The sequence below is a fragment of the Lagenorhynchus albirostris genome, chromosome 7, assembly GCF_949774975.1.
Source record: "Lagenorhynchus albirostris chromosome 7, mLagAlb1.1, whole genome shotgun sequence".
NCBI classification, from domain to species: domain Eukaryota; kingdom Metazoa; phylum Chordata; class Mammalia; order Artiodactyla; family Delphinidae; genus Lagenorhynchus; species Lagenorhynchus albirostris.
In genome coordinates this window covers 105,221,687-105,249,616 of record NC_083101.1, presented here as the reverse complement: position 1 = coordinate 105,249,616, position 27,930 = coordinate 105,221,687, and the positions used below count along the sequence as shown (strand labels likewise).

At 38.4% G+C, this 27,930-nt stretch overlaps 2 protein-coding genes across 8 annotated transcripts in view; one reads left to right on the top strand and one right to left on the bottom strand.

The window, feature by feature from the left end:
- HMBOX1 (homeobox containing 1) overlaps positions 1-19,864 on the bottom strand; it is a 175,732-nt gene extending 155,868 nt beyond the window's left edge. For all 5 annotated transcript variants that reach the window (XR_009541698.1, XM_060155777.1, XM_060155778.1 and 2 more), the window contains exon 1: positions 19,611-19,864. The gene's annotated coding sequence lies outside the window, so the exon portion shown is untranslated. The remainder of the gene's footprint in view (positions 1-19,610) is intronic.
- A 443-nt stretch (positions 19,865-20,307) lies between these two features.
- Positions 20,308-27,930, top strand: part of INTS9 (integrator complex subunit 9) — a 111,615-nt gene continuing 103,992 nt past the window's right edge. For 2 of the 3 annotated variants that reach the window (XM_060155772.1, XM_060155769.1), the window contains exon 1: positions 20,308-20,419. In XM_060155772.1, coding sequence (XP_060011755.1) covers positions 20,411-20,419 — 9 coding nt within the window. In that variant the 5' untranslated portion in view covers positions 20,308-20,410. The remainder of the gene's footprint in view (positions 20,420-27,930) is intronic. The other variant, XM_060155770.1, reaches the window with a different exon arrangement.

Here is a 27,930-nt window from a genome sequence, read left to right as displayed (position 1 = left end):
AATACTTGTATATTCTAGAACAGTCCTTCTCAAAATGTGGTCTGCAGACCAATACCAATCTATGTGTACTGTTAACTGTCTGAGACCGTCCATAACTAGGTAATTACAGAAGTTAAGAATATGTGTTTAGAAACTTTAACAGCAATTTCACAAAACAATATATCTGCTGAATCTGATAATAAAATATTTGGACTTGTATCCTATATTGCTTAGGTTATTTTTTTCCATTTCCAGCCATTCATTTTTACTGCATTTTCCATAACAATCAGTCAGCCAATGATTGGAAACTTAATGTTTAGACTTTTTCAGTGTGTACCACTTTTCTACTATCTTACAATTGGCCATCATACCTATCAGTGTAGGTCAAACTCAACATGATCTCAAATTTCTTTTGTAAACATGCTTTGAAATGCTCCAACAACTCTGGTGGTATATTTATCGATGCCAAATTTTAAGGCCTTCTGTGTAACCCAGATTTTAATAGATGTTCATGTATTTTTGTGTTTTTATCAATATATTTTCGAGTTTATAATTAAAAACCAAAAATCTTCAAACTATATATACTTAATAAATGTACACTTTCTTCCCTTTCCCTCAAATAAAAAAGGCTTGAATTAAAAAAAATAACAAACCTAGTCTTTGAACTTCGATAAATTATGGTTCTAGGAAAGGTTCTATAAATCATTTTAAAATTAAAGTACAAACTAAACCAGAAACATGTTTCTATGCTCATTTGTAAATTAACGCAAAAATGCTACTTAAATCAATATAAACTAATATCTACAAATTAGGTCAATATAACATGATGCCCCAAATGTGTATCAAATTATTAAATCAGGCAATATAATGACTACATACACTACTTAAGAGATCTCTAGGAGAAGAGCTTCATAATGTAAGGGTCAGCAAATGGTTGGAAGACTCAAGACAAAAGTAGAACAGTAGCTATACCTAAGATCCCAGAGTGAAGTTGAGCAGCCTGAAGGCTTCCTAAGACAACACAGTCAAATGCAGAGGCATAAAACAAATCAATGACTGAACAAATCATTTTTATACTACCTGGACGAGACTGTTTAGATAATGGATACTATACAATGAGGTAATAATGAAAACAAAAGAGAGATAAACTGAATTACTGTTAAAAATCTAGACCCATCTATATATAAAAAGGAAGTTATTCAAATCCCCTAAGTGCCCATCACAAATTTGCATAATTTGAGCAAAGTGAATTAGAAAGTTTATTGTCTTTGATAACAGGTAGAACTACGGAGAGAGTGTGAAACAAGGAAATAAGTGACCTGAGTTCTACCTTGGCAATAAGACTTTAGAGGAGAACATTTTTATTCATTTCCTTATTGGACACAAATGATAAACCAGATTACTTCTGGTCCCTTCCTTTCAAGAATTCTACATTACAGCTTATTGATTCTACATTACCTTATTTCACACAAGAGAGTGTGAAACAAGGAAATAAGTGACCTGAGTTCTACCTTGGCAATAAGACTTTAGAGGAGAACATTTTTATTCATTTCCTTATTGGACACAAATGATAAACCAGATTATTTCTGGTCCCTTCCTTTCAAGAATTCTACATTACAGCTTATTGATACAAGTACCAACAATGCAAGACATCATCACCACACACATGGAATAAATTGTCCTAAAATGTTTACTATGCCTCTTCTAAATTGAACCCTATGTGTATGGTTCATTTGGAAAATAATCTTTCATTTAAAAGAAATTAATTTCCCCCCCCAAATCCCATTTAATTACTTTCCAAATAATTCTGATAACTTATAATTTGACTATAATTTGACTTAAAATTTACTATATTGGGCTTCCCTGGTGGCGCAGTGGTTGAGAGTCCGCCTGCTGTTGCAGGGGACACGGGTTCGTACCCTGGTCCGGGAAGATCCCACATGCCGCGGAGCAGCTTGGCCCGTGAGCCATGGCCGCTGAGCCTGCGCATCCGGAGCCTATGCTCTGCAACGGGAGAGGCCACAACAGTGAGAGGCCCGCGTACCGCAAAAAAAAAAAAAAATTTACTATCTTCATCAGTTTGGAATTATTAGTTTGGTAATCCATTCAAAACTATCATTTTCAAGAAGTTTTTCCTAAGAATCTCATTATGCTTGAAAAGGGAGAGGAGATGGATATGCAAAGTTAAAAAATGCTTAGATATTGAGTACTTTATAAATGTAATGTATTTTATAAGTGTCTTGTAAGACAATACATAAATATACAAAACATATTTATACGATGAATTTTGTTTTTATATAAACTTGAGGGGAAGAAACTGATAATTTTTAAAAATCTCATTAACTAAGAGTTAAGCTCAGTTACGCTGCTTTAAGTAATCTCTTATCCTTCTCTTACAAGTTTTTCTCCATAAAGAAATCACCACCATTAGCAGAAAGTGCAGGAAAGAATACCTAACATTTCCCCCCAACAACTACAGAAATAGTAATTAACAACTTTAACAATCCTATGCTAATTCAGTTTAATCCTCTAGCTCTGAGATTAACCATCTATTCAGGCTATATTTCCCACTGGGTACTGGTGACTAGATAATTCATTAGGGTATCTAAAATGCCAGTTTCTGGATTTCTCTGATTAAATTCTAAATAACACCATTTTTTTTTTTTTTTTTTTTTTTTTTTTTTGCAGTACGCGGGCCTCTCACTGTTGTGGCCTCTCCCGCCGTGGAGCACAGGCTCCGGATGAGCAGGCCCAGCGGCCATGGCTCACGGGCCCAGCCGCTCTGCGGCATGTGAGATCTTCCCGGACCGGGGCACGAACCCGTGTCCCCTGCATCGGCAGGTGGACTCTCAACCACTGCGCCACCAGGGAAGCCCTAAATAACACCATTTTTATTAGGCAATGAGTCAGCTTGCACAAGTTCATGTAACCAAAATTATGCATATATTCTGAAAATCCATATAATCAAAACTGAAAAAAGTGCTAGTAATGCAAAGATCAGAAATATATTAGAATCAAGTCTGTAATTAACTAGTAAAATTGAGATACTGAGCTCAAGTATTTTAAAGAAGTATAAGAAGTGTTTTACTAAAAGGCAAGAGACTGGCTGATGGGGTTTAATATGCAAAGGTCCAGATGAAGGTAATCTAGGAAGACAGAAGACAATCATGGAAGTTAGCCTGCTTAAAACAGAGATCTGTTAAATAGAATAATGCCAGCTGGTCTTTGAAGCACAAAAAAATATGATTAGATATATTTCACGAGAGGGACTGCAACCCAGCAAAATAATTTAATAACTTCTAAATAGAAGAGGCTTCCTGATTATCCCAAATACCAAAGACCACTGAATTCCTACCACTAAAGCATATAAATCAAGAGTGAAGACCATTATTCTCTTTCAAAGGCTGCTACTGGTATCGCCTCTTCCAGCTCTCCTCATAACGTCCTTATAAATCCAACCAATTTGGGGCATAACAAACACAATTGTAATATAACGTTATATTATGCTCATAGGTTTTTTTGTTTGTCTACTTTTGCTGTGTATATGTGTGGTTTTGTTTTGGTTTGGGGGGTTTTTTTTGGCCTGTTTAAGAATTAGTTTTCAGTGAACTTACTTTGAAAACAATTCTTTTTGATAAACAAAAAGATTCTTCAGTTTCTTATTGCTCATATAGAAGCTCTTAGCCAACCTACACTTAACCATCACAATCAACCAACACCTTCTAGATTCCCCTTCTAAAACAAACTGACATGGGATACTAAAGGCTAATATCTCATATACTCCTCTGTGTGCCAACCAAGAGTAGGTTGGTTTGCTCCCTCACCGTTTACATCAGTTGTTATTGCAACTGTGGAATTTAATTATATCTTATCTAAACTAACAAAATATGAGTATGAAGAATTGTTTCTGTAAATATTAGGTTAAAAAAAAGATGGGATATTTTGGTATAATAAATGATTTACTTTAAAAAAGAAATGCTATTGAATTGGGTGGGCGTGAGACTACTGTAGACGTGGGGAAAATAATAAAATATTAAGATTTGACTCAGATTATATAATAAGTGTCTTTAAGGTCTACCTCCATTTAAAAGAAATCAAAACTTGAAATCATAAATAATACATTATGGGTATGGTTTATGCATGAAAATCTGATGCAGAGTGCCAGTCTGTGAATTCACGCATACAGAAAAGATCTTGGCCGTAGATAAAGGTTCCTTGACCCCAGCACTATGGACATTTTGGACTAGAGAATTCATTGTCTGCAGGTGGGGGTGGAAAGCAACACTGTCCTGAGAACTGAAAGATGCTTAGCAGCCATCCTACCAGTGGTTTCTCTACCACCCACTTGATGGCAACAGCAGCACCCCCGCCCAGATCTGACAATCAAAAGTGTCTCCAAACACTGCTAAATATCCCCAGGGGGTAAAATCATCCCAATGGAGACCCACCACCCTATATCAAATGACTGATAAATACATGTATATTTATATTTTTTCATTAGAGTGAAATGTTTAAGTAATCAGCTTTTAATGATTTTACTATAGCCAATTTTTTTGATTAATTGATCAACTACTAGGTGAAATTAATGGCTTCTCTATACTTAGCAGAAAGAAAGAAAAACAATCCTTGAATTGGTAAAGTACCAAATAAGATAGCTTTACTTTATATATGATGATAGTCCCATTTCTTCCACATCTTTTCTGAGATCAAGACAGAAGCACAGAATTACTGAATTAGTCAGACCAGGGAGAGGAAAAGGAGGCAGCAGCAGCAAAGGGAAAAAAAGAAATTTAAGAAACAATTTCCAAATGGTTGGAAGAGCAGCATGAGGAAAAAGCTTATTATCTCTTGACTATGTAGTCCTATTATTGCAACATTTACTGCAGGCCTATCCACTACCAGTCAAGAGAGGTTCCTACGCATAAACTCCAAAAAGCTTAAATGTCTACTATTAGATGAGTCGTTATGGCAAATTATGATTCACTAATTTATGATGTTCAAAAAAAATAAGGTAATGACAACATTATATGTTGTTAAATAAAAAATAAGTTGGTTAACTATACTCCAATATAAAATAAAAATTTTTAAAAAACAGTAACTCTAACATCTATCAAATAAGTTGTTTTACCTCTTAGAATATTAAGTATTTATTTTGTCACGTAATGGGATAACATATGTCCGTGTCAAATATAGCAAAGTTACCTAATGACATTAAAAAAAAAAGTCGGAGTATGATAAAATCATGTAAGTAGACAGTTGGAAATATGATTTGTACATACAAAGAAAATGATTTAACAGTAAAATTATTAACAGCATTTATCCCTGATGTTTTATATTTTCCATAATTGCCACAACAATATTTCCTTCATACATATTATTCTAGAATGTTGTCACTCCCCCTATCAAGAGGTAGAGTCTGTCTGTGTTCCCAGCTCTTGAACTTGGGCAGACCAGCATGACTGCCTGGATAAGTAACAATGTGTGGTTTCCAAAGCTAGGTCATAAAAAGTGATATGCTTAGCTTTCTTTCTTTTTTGGGACACCTGCCTTTGGAGCCAGCCCTGGGGTACCATGTAAGAAATCCAACTATCCTGAAGCCACCATACTGGAGAGATCACAGAGACTGAGAGAGGTGCCTAAGAAGCTATATCTCAGCCTTCAGTTGTGTGAGTTCTCCCAACTTGGGCATCAGACACATGGGTGATCTAGCCTTCACATAACTCCAGACGAGAGAGCCCACATGAGAACCACTTAACACTCCAGACGAGAGAGCCCACGTGAGAACCAGTTAACTGAGGCAACTCCCAGAACCCTGAAAGAGGATAATAAAATGATTATTGCTGTTTTAAACTACTATGGTTTAGGAAGGTTTGTTATGACCAATAGACAGGAACCAAAGTAGAATGTGTTGGGAAGAAGAGGGGGAAGCTACACTTGTTATTTTATACATACTTTTCCATTGCTTAGATTCTTTTCTATATAATAACTTCATAATTGCAATTTTTAAGTCCCTAGATCTCCCACTGTTCTGGTAAAATAAAAGAGGAAAAACCTGAGCTTATCCTCAGAAGACAGTGAACCTAAAATTCCTACCTATCATCTACTCTGACCATTCTGAACTACTGTCATTACTACCAGCATTCTATAGCAAAAATATTTGTCAGGAACTTAGACTCAGCAATCTATTGAGTGCTAATTACTATTTTTAAGGGTGGGTCAGAGAAATTACTGAATCAAGAATAACTCAGATATAGTACTGAGATCTGTAACTCAGGATTGAGTCCTCCTTCTGATCCTATCAAAACCAAACTGTGAGCTTCCTAAAGTCTAGGCCTAGGTCTTACATGATATGTAATCAATACTGGTTGGATGAATGAGACATAGTAAACGAACTATGAAAATTAAAGGGGGAGAGAAAAGAATTCAGAGAAGGATAAGCCCATAGGAGACACAAGGGCTTTACACTTCAACTAGGAACCCAATTCATACACATGAAATGAAAACTAAAATATTTAAAATGTGACATACAAGTAAATACAAAAAATTATATAAACTAGTAACTGAGTATATAAGTGCAGCTCATATACGGAGAAAATGACTGGTCCAAGTGTGACAAGGTTCACTGGAAAATGTCTCCTCAGAGAGAGAAGGCTTTAAATGGGTTTTATGAAGAACATTTTTACTGGAAAGATAAGGCTATACCAACATATTAAATGGAGAAAGTAGCAAATACCAAGAAATAAAGGCTGAAAACATACAGCAGGAAGAAAGGTAATTTACCTGAATGTCATACAGAAAACATCTAAGAAGATAGAATGCTGGTAAGGGAGGGAAAAAAATGTTAGAAAACCTTAAAAAAAAAAAAAAAAGCACAAAGATAAAAAACTGAAATATAACACAATTCGAACTAAGGTACTTCTTGAATGACTTGATGAAAAGTGTTTGATGAAAATTATTCTAACAGTACTGTGCACCATGGAATAGAGCAGGGAAAAGGCAGGAAGGCCAGTTTTACTGCTGCAATCATCTCAGCAAGAAGTGATGAGGATGGCAACTACAAATGTAAAAAGGAAGAGAATGATCTAAGAGACATGATGGCGCAAGAATCAGCAGAACATTGCTGATAAATTAGATGGGGGAGGAGGGAGAGAGGTACGAAAAGGAAAGTACACTAAACGGGTGATTTAAAGGTTTTAAATGTAGGAACTCTAAGACCAGAGGTAAATTTTAACAAGAAAGGAAAAAGATGACAGAAGGAAGAAGACCTGGATAGAAGGAATTTTAACTAAAAGGAAATAGGCATTTGTGTCAAATGCAACTAAGGCCTACAAAAGGATTAATTGAGAAAAACAAATCAACAAACAAAAAATAAGTTAGCTAGGAAGGGATTACTTCCAACATATGAAAATTCTATTTACAGGAGAGGAGTAAATACCTTAGACACAAAGGCAGAGCCAACTAATAGTAAGGTGTGCCTTAATCTGTGCCAACCACTCTCCTAAGCACTTTACAATATTGCCTGATATGCTCACAACAATCCTATGATATGGGTACTTACATTTATCTCCAATTTACAGATGGAGAAACTGAGACACAGCAAGGTTTAATAAAGTTACAGAGTAAGTTGTGGAGGTCAGATGTGCACCTGAACAGTCTGGCTCCTAAGTCCATGTTCTCAACCAGCTCAATATTCTAGGATTAATTAAGACTCTGAGAAGACTGATGACAGACCCCCAAAAAGTATGTAATTAAATTTGTGAGGGCAAAGTTTCAAAATGGCATACTATGAAAAAATCTTGCTTAATGGATCCAGAAAACTTGAATAGGAGAGAATTTATTGGGGAAAAAAAAAGAAGGGAAGACTGCCTTAAGAGCTGGAATGTGAAAATATAAAAGTTTAAGAAAATGAACTGATGATATAACCAGAAAAGACTCGATGTTTGGGCATAATATTGGGTTGGCCAAAAAGCCCGTTCGGGTTTTTCCATACGATCTTACTAACCATTAAGTATAACATCTAGAAAAACAGTCTTGCTTAAGCAGAGCATATCCCATGGCACAATTTAGTGATATAAACAGTTATAGAGGATGGATATGCAATGTTTAACATAATGCAGACAAATGTTGGGGAGAAAACATTTCGAGTTTCAAACAGGTATTTAAGATTACCAAGCACTCTACCACAGAACCAAACACGTAGAAGGTTCTCAGTAGGTACTATGCTTGTCCATGCATTTTTCAAATGTTCTGAGAACCACATTATTAGAGTTATCTAGTATGTTTATAAAGGACGCATACTCCTAGGCCCATCTAAGACTTTAGGAACCTGGTAGTGGAGCTCAGCAAACTAAAATTTTAATACTCTTTCCAGGCAATTCTTTTGAACAAAAGTTGCACTGCCTTCTTTCCTCTGCTGCAGCCTAAGTGTTAAAAGTAAACACTCCCCAACTGTTTCTCTCCTGTGGCTTTGTATTGACTCAGATCTTCTAGGTTCTTTCACTGCCTATGCTTGACTTGTGTTTATTTCTAAAATTTCAGTCCTGGTTTGGTAACATAATCAAGACTTGGTTCTGGAGTTATTAGCCCTGAAATCCATATCAACTTCAATACTGACATTGGGTGGGGGAGCTCTAGTTCTTTTCCCTGACATCATAGATTTTCTTTTCTTTTCTTTTTTTAATCTTATTTATTTATTTATTTTTGGCTGTGTTGGGTCTTAGTTGCAGCACACAGGATCTCTAGTTGCGACATGTGGACTCTTAGTTGCGGCATGCATGCAGGATCTAGCTCCCCGACCAGGGATTGAACCCAGACCCCCTGCATTGGGAGCATGGAGTCTTACCCACTGGACCACCAGGGAAGTCCCTAGATTTTCTGTTAAAAATAAAATATGGTGTTGCCTGGACACTGGACTGACCCAATATGTCTTTTACCTTTTTATTGAAGTGTAGTTGATTTACAATGTTGTGTTAGTTTCTGGTGTACAGCAAAGTGATTCAATATATTCTTTTTCATTACAGGATACTGAATATCGTTCCCTATGCTATACAGTGGGACCTTGTTTATCTATTTTATATACAGTAGTTTGTATCTGCTAATGCCGAACTCCTAATTTATCCCTCCCCCTCCCCGTCTCCCTTTGGTAACTATAAGTTTGCTTTCTATGTCTGTGGGTATGTTTGTTTTGTAAATAAGTTCGTTTGTATCATATTTTAGATTCCACATAGAAGTGATATTATATGACATTTGTCTTTCTCTGTATGACTTACTTCACGTAGTATGATAATCTCTAGGTCCATCAGTTGCTGCAAATGGCATTATTTCATTCTTTTTTATGGCTGAGTAATATTCCATTGTGATATATATATATATATATATATATATATATATATACACACACATGCCACATCTTTATCCATTCATCTGTCAATGGACATTTAGGTTGTTTCCACGTCTTGGCTACTGTAAATAGTGCTGCTATGAACACTGCGGTGCATGCATCTTTTCAAAGTAGAGTTTTCTCTGCATATATGCCCAGGAGTGGGATTGCTGGATCATATGGCAACTCTAGTTTTAGTTTTTGGAGGAACCTCCATACTGTTTTCCATAGTGTTTTCAATTCCCACCAACAGTGAAGAAGGGTTCCTTTTCACCACACTCTCTCCAGTATTCAATATGTCAATTGTTATGTTACCAGATCTGTGTTAAAGAAGATGCTCACTGTTACAGACTCAGCATCTGAATTCCTGTTTATTGCCCCTAAAGTAAAGAGGCGCAAATGTCCTGTCTTTGTCCTGATTTACCGCAAAAGCCTATCAAGGATGGAAGATATTTTCTAATCACTATGCAGACAGGGTCTGTGAGAATGCTACAGTTTCTGGAATTGTGAAGGAGTGAGTTCTTCTAAGATGTCTTTTGACCCCAACGGTGGGACAAATGGTGGTCAAAAAGCTGTCTATTGATATGACGTGGAACTGAAAACAGAGCCTCTTTATTCAACAGGGATGCTTCATGATAGCAGCAACTAGGATCCTGAAAGAAGGGCTTCTAGGTACTTTCATGCTTTAGCAGATCTGTGATTCAGATTGTAGAATCTGAAGCCATGTCTCTAGTGTTCCCTCTGGTTCTCTTTCCTTAATCCTGGCTAGTTCTGTAGTCCTACTGTGTCATCGTTCTGGTTGGCCTGAGGTGGTTAACATAAAAAGCTAACACTAAATTATACTGGGAGACTTCTGCCATTTCCTGAAAATTATTTGATCCTTGAAGGATGACATTCAATTCACCTTTGTATCCCAGAGTACCTACACATGCACTGCTAGACTTGACATATTTAACTGAATGCCCTGTTCAATCCCTAGAAAAGAATCCTCCTCATGTAGAGCACCCAAAGGCATTAGCCTTATATGAAAGGCGACTTCCTCCTGCATCCTACTCACCAAGGTCATGGAATAGGAACACACATCTAACTCACGGTCATGCAATGCATTCAGATTTCTCTCTCACCAACTGAACTAAAAGAAACACACTGTCACCATCAGGAGGTAAGCTTTAGCTGAAGGAAAGATCAGTTCAAGTCAGCAATATGGCAAACCAAATCCACATGCAAGTTAAAGTTATGGAGAAGCAGAAACCAAGAAAAACTATAGCAAGGCAAATAGAAGTGGAAGGGAGAAGTGGGAAAGGTAGATGAAGCAGACCTGTAAAGAGAAGGCAAGACAAGAAACCATATATCCCCAGAATGAGAGGCAGAGAGACTAGCTTCTCAGATCCTGACAATTCTCCCATTTGCACAAGGTCTAGTTGTTCTTTATCAACCGAAAAGAGCTAGATCCCTACAACAACCTCTCCTTGAAGCCAAACAACTCCTGATTAAAGCACTATTTTTTTTAGAATGTACACCGAGATATACAAAAAGCTGGCAACAGATAAATCCAAAGAGAAAAAAAATTGTACCAGGAAGAAAGTGAAATTTCAGATAGCCAGCAAGTTCTCTAAATATGAATTTTACTTATCAGGAAGAACCACCAATATTTACCATATTCTTATCAATGAAACAAATTAAAATTTAATTGATGTTTTCAAAGCAAATTATCAGTGTTGACAAAAAAACTGTCTCAAACCCAGAAGAGACAAAAACCACATGACATATCTTTTCTGTTAATATATTTGAAAATATTTTGTAAGCCTACTTAAAGCAGACCTTTGTTGTTTGAGGTCTGTAATAATCAGTAGTACGTTGGATTAATAGCCTCATCTTTGAAGACAGGCTTTATAACTCATAACAGCTGATAAAGAGGAGGCAAAGGCCAGCCCTGTAACTAGCCTTTAACCTGACTGATGGTCCTTTCTTGTACCTGGACTAACAATAGTATCTTTACCATTTTTTTTCTTCTAAAGATATTTTCTCTGAAAACAGTCTTTGAACTGACTTTCTTTGAAGAGTATTCCCATATAACAAATCCCAAAAACCGTAACATGAGTTCACAATAAATTAATCCAACAAGTTTGCTTCAACACTGTCAAAGACCAAACTAACGCCACGATAACAATAATTTTGTTTATCTAATACAGATTCTAGCATACATCCTCTCTGGCAAGAAATATATCATTTAAGCCTTGAATTCATTTAAATCATACACATTCGATTTACAGATATTTTTAATATTATTGTTAACTTTTTACTAAAATGTTTAATAGATACTAATATTGTAAATTTTCAATTAAGTAAAGCTTGCCAATTTTTAAATTCTCATAAGAAAGCTTAATTGGAATTTTCCATAAAAACTTTCAAGATCAGCCTCCCTGGTGGCACAGTGGTTAAGAATCCGCCTGCCAATGCAGGAGACATGGGTTCGATCCCTGGTCCGCAAAGATCCCACATGTCGCAGAGCAACTAAGCCCGTGCACCACAACTACTGAGCCTGCACTCTAGAGCCTGCGATCCACAACTACTGAGCCCACGTGCCACAACTACTGAAGCCCATGCGCCTAGAGCCCGTGCTCCGCAACAAGAGAAACCACCGCAATGAGAAGCCCACGCACCGCAACGAAGAGTAGCCCCCACTCATCACAACTAGAGAAAGCCCACGCGAAGCAACAAAGACCCAGTGCAGTCAAAAATTAATTAATTAATTAAAAAACTTTCAAGATGTGCCAAAAGAATTTCCAAACTACAAAAGGCAAAAGAGTGACGTTACTGACCCAAAAATTGGTATCTTTCTCCTTATGCTGACAAAACAACAGAATTTACGAATAAGAGGAATTATTTAATCTCTGGGGTGATAAGAGTTTTGTATCTTGATTGTGGTGGTGGTTACAGAATCCACATGTGATAAAATGGCAAAGAACTATACATACACATAGTACCAATGCCAATTTCCTGGGTTTAATATTGCACTAAAGTTATGTAAGATGTAACCATTAGGGGAAACTGAGTGAAAGGTACAGGGCCCTCTCTACTATTTTTGCAACTGCCTGTGAATCCATAATTATTTAAAGATTCCACTTATACGAGGTACCTAGAATAGTCAAATTCATAGAGTCAGAATGTACATTGGTAGATGCCAGGGCCGGGGTGTGGGGAGGAGGAATGGGGAGTTAGTGTTTAAAGGAGACAGAGTTTCAGTTTAGGAAGGTGAAAAATTTGGGAGATGGATGACGGTAAGAGTTACACAACAATGTGAATGTACTTGGTGCCACTGAACTGTAAAGTTAAATACGGTTAAAATAGTATGTTTTATATTATGTGACTTTTACCACAATAAAAAAAATTTTTTAAAAGTAAATAAACAATTTTTAGTTTAATTAATAACAAAAATACCACAAATACAAAAAAACTAACCTAAATACCCTGTTTAGTAGACTGGAAAACTGAGACCTAACCAGGTAATACACACAAACTTTCACAGTCAATAACAGAGTAAAGGCACCTAATTGATATGCTGTTGACTAAGGAACATAAGATTAGAAGTAACCACTAAGGAACATAAGATTAGAAGTAACCAATCACTTGTGGCCATTAACAATATCTTGTTTTACGGAAGATAATCAGGTCGGTTGATGCCTGGGTTGCATTAAAATGCAATCAGTATATATATTTTTTAACTATTATACTTTATTTAAAGGAAAAAACTTTTTCTGAGGGGAAAAAATCTCAAAAGAAATTTATATTTAACCTTAGAACTTCCACGTTTGAAGGAATATGAGTTTTTTGAAGAGCATGACACAGTATTCCAAATAAGATCATGCCATCTTTTCAAAGAGGTCTTCCTCACACAACAAAGTGAACAGCAACTATTCTTGTCCCTAATGGTTCTAAACAGCTACAACGTAAAACTAAACACAGGCTATCTTTGACTCCAGAAAATGGATTTTCAACCAAATAAAGATAATATTCAGAATAGCTACTTTCAAGTTCCCCACAGTGAACAATTATGTTTCATGAAGGCAAATGCTGGCTAAATTAGTGGTTGCAAACTACAGTCATAATATAGCCTCCTACAAAAATTACATTCTAACGTCTGAACTGATACCTTAGCTATCATCCTGCTTCCTCTACACAATCATTTTGGGTAACATTTATCCTTATGAGACTCAGTTTGGTAAAAACAGGGCACTCTTTCTCCTCCTTGAGAGGAATGCGACACAGATGTAAATCAGCATATGTATATCATCTACCACTTTGGAAAATCAACTGAAGCGGTCAGGCCACCCAACCTCAAGTATAAACATCAGCGTGTAAATAAAACTGATGTCTGTCTAAAGTGGCTTCCAGATCATACAATGCAACTATGCAATTGTTCCAATAGCAATGTAAAGAAAACACATTACCTGAAATGGAACAAGGATTCAGATTTGTGGGGGGAAAAAGTGAAAGAAGCTACACAAAGTTAATAGGTCTTCAATGAAGTTAGTGAGAAGATAAGAAAAGTCAGATTAACAAGGGGAAATCTAGGTTAGAAACATAAGAATGTATTAACGGGGCTAGAAAAGTGAATTTTAAAATTGTAGCCTGAATTAGGCAGTAATTTAACTAATATTACTTTTTACTTTGGGAGAAAAAAATAGAAGCCAGAGAATATGGAAGCATTCTTCACATAGCAATATACTTTAAAGTTCACAATTCTTTACTTTTGAAGACATTACTAACAACTGCAACTCTCACAGATTAACACCCAACCCTCCTTATCTATACTAAAGAGGCTTGTTTGGCCTACCAGCACTTTGGCATGGCTAAGGCATAGGGTCTGGGACTGGTAATGATAAATTATAAGGCAGGAACCAGAACATAAACTATCTGGTATAACATGGTAATTATATAGTTAACATTTACGATATGCCAAGAGCAGTCTAAGGACTCAACATCATTCTAAGGGCTCACAATAATCCTATGAAATAAGGAGTATTTATTCCCTTTCAACAGATGAGAAAACGAAGGCACAGACAGATTAAATCATTTGTCTAAGGTCACATAGCTAGTAAGTGGCAGAGCCAAGATTTGGACACAGGTGGAATGATAGTTTGGATTTATCTGAAAGGCTAAGGAGCCAATGAAGGATTATAAGCAAAGGAAGACCAATATTCAAATTCACATTTTATTTTAGCAAGATCAGGTAGGAGTGAATAACTACTAAGGAAAAAAACTGAAACCTCAAAATTAGTTAATAGACTGACGAGGAAAGACAGAAATGATGAAGGCCTCAATTAAGGGAATAGCAATAGAATGAAAATAATTGAATAGATATATACAGAGGATATAAAATCAACTTATGATTAGAAAAGGGAGAGTGAGGATGATTCCAAGGCTTCACTGACTAGGCCCAAGCCAACAGCTTCTCATTTTAATCATACTATTACTTTATCAAAAGCAGAAAGGTTTAGTATTAAATCATCCTCATATCAGCAACAGCCACAGTATTTGACTTTCTCCTCTCTGAAAAATGTGACTAAATAACTTACAATTACTGCCACTTGGCAACTCCACACTAATTGTTTAATATGCATACAGTAAAGACAGCTATTAAATAGTTTCAATAAATGACACACAGACCATCACTGAACATAACATGGACAGAGAAGCTACAGAGAATCTGTGAAATTTAGTAAACGTTCTTATAATCAGCACTTTAAATTTAAGAAAAACCTAAATGCCCTTTAAATGGATTAGAATCATTTTACCACTTATAGGAAGAGGTGTGTAGACACCTCTTTTAAGATTCAAAAAAAGTAAAACTCATTACTTCCAAGTTAAATCGACTAGGTTCTTTTTTCCCCTTCTGTCTGTAAATGTAAACAAACCAAAAAACCCCACTATCCTTATAGCCCAAGTCAAGGATCTGTAAATTACTACATTAGGATTATAATAACCACTGGAAAAACTTACTGCAACTTCAACCTTGTTACCACTGTAAGGGTAAAACTATGCTAAAGCCAGGGCCTTCCAGTAACTAAATGCTCTTGGAAAGTGTCCAAAACAATGTATAGTAAATTTCCAATTTGTCTCATCTAAGATCAAGAAAAACAAGTTATCTAAAGCACTGGGTTATATTTAAATAGGCTCTATGAGTTTTACATCACATTATCTCTCAGAAAATCTATACGCTTTACTTAGGATGGGACCTAAGACCAGTAAGTCACCTGGGGGGTAGGGGGTGGGGAGGGGAAGTTGCACTTAGGAATTTAATCACATATTACTTAATATTATTTTCAGAAAAATTTCAATACCACTAGCTTTCTTTTTGAGAGAAACAGATTTTGGCAGAATCTGCTAAAATCATGGTTTGCAGTGATACTGAAAATCTCCATAGCTTCTATAACGTGGACAACGTGGTGGTGCTTACTCTGGTTTCTAGCTTGAGCCGTTTTTTAGAGCCTCCTATTATTTGTGGTTCAGATTCCTTTTTTATGGGTTGCATGCCTGATAGATATACACCACTATCATACAAAAACAAACATAAAGGTGCTTTATATATGTGAGTGCATATGTGAATGTACATACATGACACTTTAGACAAGCTGTGATTTCCACTCATAAACAACTTTTTTTTATAAAGTTCTAAACTGAGAAGTAAAAGCCAACAGTTAAGAAAATAATCTAACCATACAGCAAAGGGAGCTGTAAAATTAATTCTGGAAGCCAAAAAAACCTAAATAAAGCAGGTACACAAAACAAACCCAACCTATTTTCACTGAGCATTTTTAAGTTTACCTATAAATGTTAACATTTTTTAAAAGTTGAGGAGTATACCAACTTTCATTTACGGAAAATGACACCCTAGGATAAATTTCTAATTCCCAAGAGAAATAAGTCAAGTTTAAAGATCTGCATACAAAAATAATAGAAGAGCTGCAAAGAAATGAATCGAAAAAGCAAACATGGTTTTACAGGAAACATGGAAGCTATCTGAAACATTAAAAGTGGAATGGACTTATTATCAATATAACAAACAAAAGATCCAAAATGAACAAATTAAGCATAAATACTCCCCATGTGTTTAACTTCTTCTGAAACAAGCAATGCCATACCAATCAATACTTGCCACAAATATTGCCATAAATTGGTCACTTTTTTCTTTTTAAATGATGAAACAATGAAAGGTTTGTTGAAATATATTTATAACTTACCAATACTGAGCTATTAAGTTTCTATTAGTGACGCTTCCACTAAGGATTTGTGCTAAAAAGACTGAAATCTATTCATACAGCAGTGAAAAATGAAGCCTCACTAAAGACATTCAATATAAAGCTGACCCCTAAAGGCTCCTTGATGCACGTTTGCAACCACAGTATTCACAGTATGCAGTACACTAGCAACAGATTGGTTAAAAACAGTTTGGATTTTCAACCTCCCATCATACAGGCAACATTTTTAGAAGCAGTCACATTAAATAAATATGTCTTTCACAGTTACGGGATGAAATTTTAAGCTTGACAGGCACCAATGCCCTGATTTTCTACTTTATTCGTAAACCATATGACTTCCACATGCTGAGAACGTATTATGCTTTAACCTGCAGTAAAGGCTTTACAACATTTTAATGCTCGGTGCCTAAAATGCAACAGAAGCACCCCACCCCATCGAATACAAGGAATATATCTGGTTTCAACAAAACCACTAGTCAGAAAAAGTTTACTGAACGCCTTTCCCAGTAAGTAACTTTGCATTTCCGTAGAGGAAAACAAACAAAAAGAAAATCTGAGGTGAGGGTGGGTGGAAGAGAAAATCTTCTTATATTTTAATATTTTTCCAACTCTTAACAAACATTTTAGTTTTTTTATTTCTAAAATAATTATTGAACATTTTAAAACACTATGTCTAATAGAATATCTTTCAGCAGAAAAACACTCTGTTATGTAGTTACACAGGATTTTTCTCCAGTTTTTGCAAAGTAACATTTCAGGCTAAAATAGAAGGTTAAAACAAATAATTCTGGAAATCCTAGTCTATAGCAAACTGAAACCCCAACTTTATATCAACATATTGTATGTTCTAAATTTGAGATTTAGAATACACATCAATTTTTTTTTCTATTCAGGTCAATCTAAATATATATGCTACCTCATGTTTATAGACAGCTTATCTGTGTGAATGACCAACTGCAGAAATTTCAAATCAAAGGTATAAAACATACCATAAAATTACACACTATGTGACTTTCAGTTTTTATGGTATCTAAGGTCCTTTACTGATAGGTTCAAGAATTGATAAGTTTGGATATGTAAATATGTAAATACATTAAATATGTAAATACATTAAATTCTCAGCAGTCAAAAGAGAAATTATGCCAAATCCTTTAGTTATTTAAAAGTCCATTACACTAAAAATCTGTGACAAAAGAATGGTTATTGAAAAACTTATATTTCAGACCGAAAGAAGTACAAATTATATTATCTTAAATCTCCTGGTGTAATGTTTTTAAATATTAAAGACTGTGAGAAACAAAAGATGTTGCAATCCTCTTTCCTTTATAACTCCAATTGAAACTCGGAAGAAAAAAAAATCAGAATTCAAATTTGCCAAACTTGACTTATACACATAATTCAACTAGATCTATCTTAGTTGTGCAATTTTAAAATAAGTTTAATGCAAAGCACTGCGATCTTGATGTGATAATTACCTGTGGAAGAAATGCAAAATAAAAACAAATGCAGGTCCTTTTCATCGAATGATGCATTTTACAACAAAACCAGTAAAAGCACAACCACGTAGCACAAACTAAATAAACAGGCACAGGAGGCAGCATGTCCATCCAGGAAGAGAAATGTACCACGCCAAGAAAGAAAGGAAAGAAGGAGGGAAGGAAGGCAGACAGGCAGACGGGCAGGCGGGCGGGCGGGCAGGCAGGGAGAGAAGACAGAGGTTTCTATACCTGCAGGATCACAGAGAAATGAACTAGTCACATCACTCTCTCCTACATGATACGTAAGGTTTTTAAAGCTCCAGGGTAAATTAAAACAGCAACCACTCTATACCACCATTCAACTTTCCATAGTACAGTATCTTTAATGCCAACTGCATTCTCCTCTTCACTCACCCAGTGTTTCCTCTCTCTTCCATACCAGCTTTCAGACAAATGCGAGACAGAACAGGGTGGGGTAGAAGAAAAATACAAGCAGCGCCTTTCCGCTACTCCCCCCGCACCTCCAACAATTTCCAACAGTTCTTCCTACTACGAAAATAAGTCGCCCTATCTCAGGATACACAACAGTCATTCTGTCTTCAGTAGACACACAGAGGCGCGTACACATGGCAGCACTCCCGAAGCCCCACCCCCAGGCCCCCGAATCTTAAGTACTGTTTATTGAACGCGAAGACCACAGAGAGATCCCTCCACCTACTGTTTTGGGGTGAGGGTGGGTGGAGGACTCCTTTCAAAGTAGCCCCAACAGTGTAACCAAAACACGGTTCCGGAATAAAATATTAAGAACACTTTTCCTTTCCCACCTATCTGCCGACTTCAGTATGCAAAAAGCCATCTCCACACACCCGCATCTCTCCAGGGCTCCTGCCCGGAGTTCGGGGTGGAGATGCGTCCCGGGAGGCGGGGAGGAGTGTGAGCGGGCGATGGGACACAAACGAGTCGCTCACCGCGGCCACCCTGCGCCGCGTCGCCAGCCCAGAGGTTCAGGACCCGCACCTCGCGCACGCCTCTCCGCCCAGGCCCAGCTAAAAGCTCCGACTCCGGCTCTCGAACTTCCTCTCCGGAGTCATTTATTCAAGGCGAACACATCACCCAAGTACACGTCACCCAGTTTCAAACACAGTTCTGCACCCCAAACAAACCCACACACCTCAAATTCCCCTCACAGTTTCCCAAACTCCAAACAAGAGACCCCACCTCCAGGATTCAAACCTTCCGCCCATCGGGGAGACAACCAGGAGGAAAGAGTTGGGGAGCAACCGACGCCTTTCCATTACCGCCCCCACAAACTGCCCCACCCCAGACCCTGCGTCCGGGTCGCCCCCGTCGGAAGCCCCCCGCTTCCTCCCTCCACTCAGTCGGGCCGCTTAAGAGACCCATCCCCAGCCCACTCACTTTCTCCCCCAAATCCCTCCAAAAAAAAAAAAAGTGAAGAGAAAGAAGTGAGGAAAGAGACTTGAGGTAGTCCGGCTTCCAAACCGCTCGACTCACCTCAGAATCCTTGCTGAGTTCTCTCCGCCCGGCACAGCCCCCTCCCCAACGTCCCGGTACGAAGGGCTGAGGTAGGGAGGAGGGGAAAGCGGGCGGGGGAGGGGTGTCTTCCGCGTGGGGCGCCCGTCGGGAGGGGACTGGGGAGGGGTTGAGGCCGGCGCAGGAAGAGGAGAAGGGGGAGGGGAGGCCCCTATCTCCCAGTCTCCCCCTGAAAACCTCCCTTGTCTCAATCACATCAGACTGACTGTCTTTGTCTGGCTGACAACCGCCATATTGATATCAACAGCCCCGCTCCCACCTGCTGCCGCCTAGCGGCCCTGGGAGTTGTAGTTCCTGCCTCCCTTGAGTAAAGGCGCCGGACCGGGCGTCCGGAGGCCCCAGGGAACTACAGCTCCCGGCAAGTACCGCGCCCATCCGCCTTCCCACAGGGAGGAGGGGAAAGGGGCGCCAAAGCCGTAGGGACTACACATCCCAGAATACCATGGATCCCGGGCCCAGAAGGGGGACATGATATCATGCTGGGGTGGAGAGGGAGGATGAATTGGCGGCTGGGATGAATTTGAGCTGACGGAAGGAGGTATTCTGAGAGGAAAGGGAGGAAAAGGAAAGACGACCACAGTTCCCATGATGCACGGAGAGATTACTACATTTCCCATGATGCAGCGGGGGGGGGGGGCGTAGGGAAGAAAGACTGCATGTCCCGCGATGCTCTCGGCTGGCCGGTGGCGGAGATTGAACCGGAAGACGCTTTCTGGGTCTGAGGAGTGGAGAGACTGGTATTGAACAGCCAAAAGTCCAATATGAAACTGGTGAGTCTCTGCTCCTAGGTCAGAGGGCATATCCTTTTGGACTTCGTCGTTTCCACCTTGGGAAGGGAACCGTCGCGGAGGAGGGGTGTCAGTTAGGGACTAGAAAGTGGGGTGGACTAAGGAAAGCTACTGTTTGTTGCTGAGGAGTTTGAATCCCACCCCCGACCCCCCGTAACTGCCTGGTCTTATTCATTCCTTGGCGGGTCCCTTTGGTTAGATAAGAGATTGACTCTGTCACCTTTCTTCACATACAAACTAACATTGGGCTTAATGAACCAGTTCTGATTTGTTTCTCAGCTGCCACGTGAGTGTTATAATGGGTTAATTTCTTTCCATGAGATTGGCACTTGATTAGCGTTTCTTCCTACGGTTGTTGAGAAGGCTTTGGTTAACATATGAACAGAGTTTAGAAAATACTGGGCAGAGCGTAATCTCTTATTAAATTTTCCGTTATAGACTCCTAACTGCCCTTGCTTTTAAGAGAAAGACGAGGTCAGGGTGTGATCTTGGAGGATTTGAATCTTAAACCCTGTGTAAGATGGGCTGCGAGGAAGTGTTAAGGCGTTCCAGTCTAGAGCTGTAAGGGACTGCGTGAGCCAAGGTTAGATGGAGCATGCCAGGATACCTGGAAAAGTTTTTGCATCACAAAACTCAAACATTTGGCTTATAGGAAAGCTGCTCAGGCCTTTGTTTTGAGCCATTTTACTCTGTGCACACAGATTTAACTAGTTTACTCCAACTGTATGGGATTAGTAAGAGCATAATTAGAGTAGAGAAACAGGTGTGAGATGCTGTTTCTCAACCTTTTAAAATTCATGTTCCTGCAGCCAAGTGTTGTCAGGCTTTACTTTCTGTAGTTTTTGTAGAAAAACAAAAGGTTTCTTTTCTTAATTATTTGAGCATGCTTTTGCAAAGTGCACGTGTACGTACACACACACGCTACAGGCATATATACTCTGCACAGTGTCAGCTGTTTTCTGAGAAGTCAGAGGAAGTATTAAAAGTGAATTCAACTCCAAAACTGTCTCTATCTACAGCTGTTTTAGGTAAGGAGAAGGGCACAGATCAGTAAACCTTGAGAGTAACAATTTGCTCCTGGGTCAGTTTAGGAAACATTTAAAAATGCAGAATTGAAAGTCACCACCCTTGCTCTAAAGAAGCATGCAATCTAATGAAGAAGATACAAAGGTAATGAAAAAGTTATAATTCACTGTGTTCATGTTCAGGGTTTGGGGATTGAGAGGATAATGAGGGTGCATGGGGAGTGTGAGACAGTTCCTTGGAAAGGTGACTCTTTAACTGATAAGAAGGGTGAGTAGGCTAGGACCTTCTTGAAGAGGGTTCAGTTTATAGAAGCAACAGAACTTGGCACCAGAATGGTTGAAACACATACCATGTTTCCTCAATAAAAAATAAATCACAATTGGTGTGCTTGGTGCAAAGGCAGGCAAGTGGGAAACAGTTTTTTTCCATAACAACTCATTTGCTGAGGGTATCAGAGAGTTAGGGTTTAGTTTACATATACTTTGGTTTGCTTATAAACTCCTCCTGCTTATGTTATTTAAAGATGTGAAAACGTGGAAAAAAGTAGAAACTCACTTTTTTTCCTTTAAGAACCATAAAATGCCTCAGAGGAAGAGGAAGTATTGTCTATACTCCCTCCTTCTTTACTTGTCATCCACGTAGTACATAACTAAAAATCATTTGGTAGTTGATGATTTATAATGCAGAATATCTTTCAACACAGCAAAGTGGTTTCAAAAACATTAGCACATTAGCACTCAGTAAGTTAGACTTCTTTTTTGTGTCATGCCTCCCATAGAGTTGGAATAAATCCTCCATGGCCTAAAAATTTTAACTTTGTGTACTGCATCAGAAATATGTAGTAAGCCATATTTTGTATTTATATCATGAAACACAGAAATACATTTTATCAAGCACATTCTTGTTTTGGAGATGATGGCTTCTCCAAATATCCATCCCACGCACAATCTATGACCACATCTTGTTGATTCTGCAGTTCTTGAACTGGTCTGTGTCTCTTCAGTCCCACTAATACTCCCTTTGTACGGGCTCTTTTCACTTGACACTTGGATTTCAACAAGGCCTTCTAACTGGTCTCCCTGCACTCAGTCTCAACACCCTCCAATCCATTCTCTACCCGGTGTCCCAGAAGTTGCTTGAAATTGCAGCGTTCCCTAAAACCCCTCAGTAGCTTCCTTTGCCCTTAGGATAAAGTCTTAACAATTCTTGACTTACCTGGTCCTCCCAACTTCTCCAGCCCTCCTCTCCCTTGATCTCCTCATTCCAATTATATTGCACGTCTTCCAGTTCCTTGAACTCCCCCTGCTCTCTTTTTTTAAAATTAATTAATTAATTAATTTCGGCTGCACCAGGTCTTAGTTGCAGCATGTGGGATCTTTAGTTGTGGCATGTGGGATCTAGTTCCCTGGCCAGGGATCGAACCCGGGTCCCCTGCTTTGGGAGTGCGGGGTCTTAGCCACTGTGCCACCAGGGAAGTGCCCCCCACCCCACTCTTTCGCCTCTGGGACTTGAAATCTGTTCCATTGCCTCCACTTCTTTTTTGCCTGACATATATTTCTTTATATATTTCAGATCTCTGTTTAAATAGCACTTCTTCAAAGTTTCCTTGAATTAAGTACCCCTGTTTTGTGCTTCCATGGCACACTTCCTTTTTTATGGCACTTGTAATTATTGGTTTTATGTCTGTCCTCCATCTTGTGGATTCTTGAATTCCCAGGGCCCGACGCATTGTGTGATGCCACTAAATAGTAGTTGAATAAATAATTCTTGAAAGATTGTCAAGGTCTGTTAATATTCTTGAGAAAAGATTAAGGGGTGAAGTCAAAACATTACAATAAGCAATAACCATTGGAGTGAAAAAGAATGATTGCTGCCTTTTATGGAGCACTAACTGTGTGCCAGGCGTTGTGCTAGGGAGGTACTTGCTATTTAGTGTCACATTTTATCCTTTGGTCTAGATGATAGTGTTCCCATTTTATGGAAGAAAAACTGAGCCTTCAGGAGATGAAGTGGCTCGAAGTTACACACATGAAAAGAGTGGTAGACCCAGGATCTGAACCCAAGATTCCTTCCTCCAGAGTCTGTTGCTTAATGAGGGCAGGGACTCTGGTGCTTTGCACAGGGACCAGCACATGCTGGGTTATCTCTCACAGAAACGAAGCCAAAGTGCAGACTGAGAGAAAGTTCATTCAAGGATATTTTCTAAATTAGCTTTAAATCTGAGTTTGGCTGAATTAAGATCTTAAGAAAGATTATTGGTAAAAAACTAAACTCTGGGGACTTCCTTGATCATCTAAAAGGTTCCATATCAGAGCATACTAGTTGAGTGCCCAGGTTGGTGTCTATACTACCCAATTTAGCCTCTGTGATGCCATTTATAGTTCTCTAACCTTACCCATCACTGTCTTGGTGGCTTTTCACACACCCAAAGGAAGACACTGGATGCCAATATAATGTAATCCTTGGATAGCTCCTTCTTAGAGAGATACCAGCTCAAAGGATTTTAATGACTGTCTATAATATCAGGCAGCTTTATTTAACTAAGGAAAATTAATTGGCACCTTCAATTAATCAGAATAATTTTGAAAGGAACAGGAAAATTAGGAACGTGTCCTCTAAATTAGCACATTTTAGAGCATGTTCTGCTTTTAGTATAGATTGAGCCTAATTGGGTGCACCCTGATGGCCAAATTCAGCAAAGGGTAGAAACTAGAATTCACCTGGGTCTTTAACAAAAGACCATGAGACCAAAAAAAAAAAAAAAACCGAATACATTGACAGAAATTGAATTTGAAACATTGTGGCCAGGAATTTAGTCATTAAAATAGATGAAGGTTAAAGTGAATAAAATGATAAGCAGCTCAAGAATGCATCGTGTGTCATACTTCCTATAGATAGTTCCAGTGATGTAGAGAATCTTCTAGTTTATTCAGTCAACAAAGATTTTATTATACAACCACAGTATACCTTTGGCATTCAAAGTTTTAATACTTTCCATTCTAACTATTACATTTGACCCCAAAGATCGATGACAGGGAATTATTTGTAATTTTGCTGAGGCACAAATTTGAATGTGCCTTTAAGATGAATGACAGGGGCTTCCCTGGTGGCACAGTGGTTGAGAGTCCGCCTGCCGATGCAGGGGACACGCAGGAGACACGGGTTCGTGCCCCAGTCAGGGAAGATCCCCCATGACCGCTGAGCCTGTGTGTACGGAGCCGCAGCGGGAGAGGCCACAGCAGTGAGAGGCCCGTGTACCACAAAAAAAAAAAAAAAAGAAGTTGAATGACAATCCTTAGTGAATGAGCCTGATTGCCTCAGAATCCAGGGCTCTCTGCAGTTCTTGTGGCCCACTTGTTAAAGGTCTGAAAGAAAGGTCACTTAAACGCTTGTTACGTTATACTTTTTGAATTTGATGGAGGAAATTATATGCTGTAGTTTTATTTACAAATTTAAAGCCTCAAGAAGGCCTTGAGGTATATTCTTTGGTGGTCTATGCTCCTCTATGAAAATGCTGTTTCATTACTACTGGCTTTGGGGGTGGCGGGGAGGCTCAAACTTAACTCACCATGTCTCTTAGGAGAACAGATGGAGCAAAGCAGTGGATCCATGGGCCGCTTCCAGCGGAGGACAAGTAAAGCACCAAGTGGAATTGTAGATTATAAAGAAAATATTGGCTTGAAAGGGGCAAATCCTGCTCCAAGGTCAATTTAACAAATCATTAGAAAGGGGTGTGGTTAATCCTCACCTTGGATCTGAGTGCGATGAATTCTTCCTGCAGTTTTCAGACTTGCAGAATCCTTTTGGCTTCTTAGGCTTTGGATCGGGAACAGAAAATTTCTCGCTGTAAAGTACAAACACTCGCAATTTTACCAGGACTTAATTCACCTATTTCAGTACAATTGTTAAAATGTCAACCTGATTTCACTATCTTTTCTGTGTTTCTCTTTGCTGGTTGATTAGAGTGCCCTCGTGTGTCTTTATGATTTAATATCATTTCAGGTTTTAGAAAGGTCACGTTTTATCATCACCACCTCAGTGTGATAGGTTTTTTCCCTTTAGAATGCTTTCCTCAAACTCTGAAAAGTGACATAAGGCCAAATCACAGACATTGTTCAATAGAGCTCTCAGGTAAAACCGACTATTTTAGTCTTGGGCATTTCAAAGTCTTAATGGTTACCCTGAAGATTAAATCTTTTATACTTAAGGCAAAAAAAATATATAGCAAGGTTTTTTTCAGTAACAGTTGACTTGAAAAGAAAATTTTATATTTGCATGTAATACATATAGTCTGACATACAGAACAAGCATGACAGCATTGCTGTTACCTATAACTGCAGTAGCACATTTGTTTTGTGACTGGCTTACTCTGGGTACTCAAATCCCTCTGCCATTTGCTCTGATGATCCGCAAAGTGTACTTGAAGGACAAGGGCCAAAAATGCATCATGGCCACAGAACTCAGTAAAACCTAGCATTCCAAATGGAAAGTTCTCTCCTGGCTTGCTGAATACCAGCAGAGGTCCAGGGGTAAACTGCTCTTCAGTCATCATCATTAATTTATTCATTCAACAGATCTTCCTGAACACCTGCCTCTTCTGTGCTATGCATTACCCAAGGTACTAGGCATATTCCAGTGAAGAAAACGGATTTACTCTCTGCCTTTATGGAATGTAAAGTCCAGTGGGCTTACTGTGCAGTTCAAACAATATTGCAGTGAATTTTCTGATGTAGTGATATTGTTGGGCCCTGGCTCAAGTAGTTTTTGAATATAGTGCTTCAAAATGTATTTAATTGTATCCTAGAAGATGCCTTCTTAAAATTGTAACAGACATGGCCAATTTGCCCACTGGTTTACCATTGTACCAATCATGTATGAGAATACATTTCCCCACTCTTGCCAGGGATGCCATCTGTTTCTTTACTCTTACTATGTGTCTTACTAATGTAACCATCTTCTTTCGTCAATCCTCACACCCTCTTGTCTCTTAGACTTCGGCTATATTTAGTAGAAGGTCCTTACAGTAGTGATGTATGGATGTGGGAAAATGTACCAAAAAGAGGAGCAGATTTCTTCAGATAAAAAAGTGGTGCCGTGAGAATCTTTAAAAGGAATTTTTCAAAGAACCTCTGGTGTTGCTTTGAAAATGCTGATGCGTGGGAGCAGTAGTTGTTATTATTAGTATTATGGGGTCCGGCAGATTGGAGAGGCAGCTGGGTCAAGTGTGTGTAAATGGCAGAGGAGACCTCCGTGCCCCCCAGAAAGGAAAGGGATGACCGGTGAGATGAAACTAGGAGTTGGCATATCAGGAAGGGCTAAGTCAGAAGGACAGATGTCAGAATTTGCGGGGATCCTGAGAAAAGGCAAGAATGCTAACAGAAGATGAAGGGGAATAGGAAAGACCGTAGGAGAAAGGAGTTAGCTTGAAAGCCCCAAGGGGCTCGGTGATCAAGACTAAATTCCCAGCCTGTGGTGGGAATTTTACTGTGAGGAAACAGGAAGTTTAAATTGCCCCTGATTGACCATATATCTGAAGGAAATGCCCTAAGGGTCTAAAACATTTTAATTTATTGAAAGCACAGCTGAATGAACTTTAGCTCTCTCAAGGATAGATAATCAGATAGATGATGTTCAAGAAAGCCATTCTTTAATAGGAATTGTAAAACTAACACCCTTTTTGCCCTTAAGGTGCAGTTTATTTTCATCACTCATGCTTATGAATGGGGTGGGGGAACGTGAATAATAAAAGGTCTTGCATAATCTATTCTTCAGATTTATGGCCTAAGCAGAGATTGGCTTTTCTTAAATACAGCATTTCTGCATTTTTCTATTCCAGTAAAATAGAGAAAGGCATAATTAGATGTTCTAATTTAATAAGTCTTCCTTCTCGTGTGTTTTCTCAGTGTATGAAAATACAGGTAAACAAGTAGTATTAATAATGTAAAGGATATTATTATAATTGTTGCTTTTTATTAACATTTTTAAAATAGCTTTATTGAGATATAATTAACATACCACAAAACTCATACATTTAAAAGGTACATTGCAGTGACTTTTAGTAAATTTACAGAGTTATCCAACAATCACCACAATCCAGTTTTAGAATATTTTCGTTACTCCAAAAAGATCCCTTGTGCCCATTAGCAATCCCCATAACTACCTCCAGGCCCAGGCAACCACTAATCTATCTTCTGTCTTGTAGATTTGCCCTTTCTGGTCATTTCATATGAATTGATTCATGCAATATGCAGTCTTCTGTGTCTGACTTTTCATTTAGCATAGTGTTTTTGAGGTTCATCCATGTTGTAGCATGTATTGCTCAGTAATATTCTATATGAATATGTCACATTTTGTTTATCCAGGTACCAGTTGATAGACATCTGGATTGTTTCCACTTTGGGGCTATTAATATTGTGCGGACATAAGTTTTTATTTCTGATTTCTCCATGTTTTCATTTCTTTGTCTT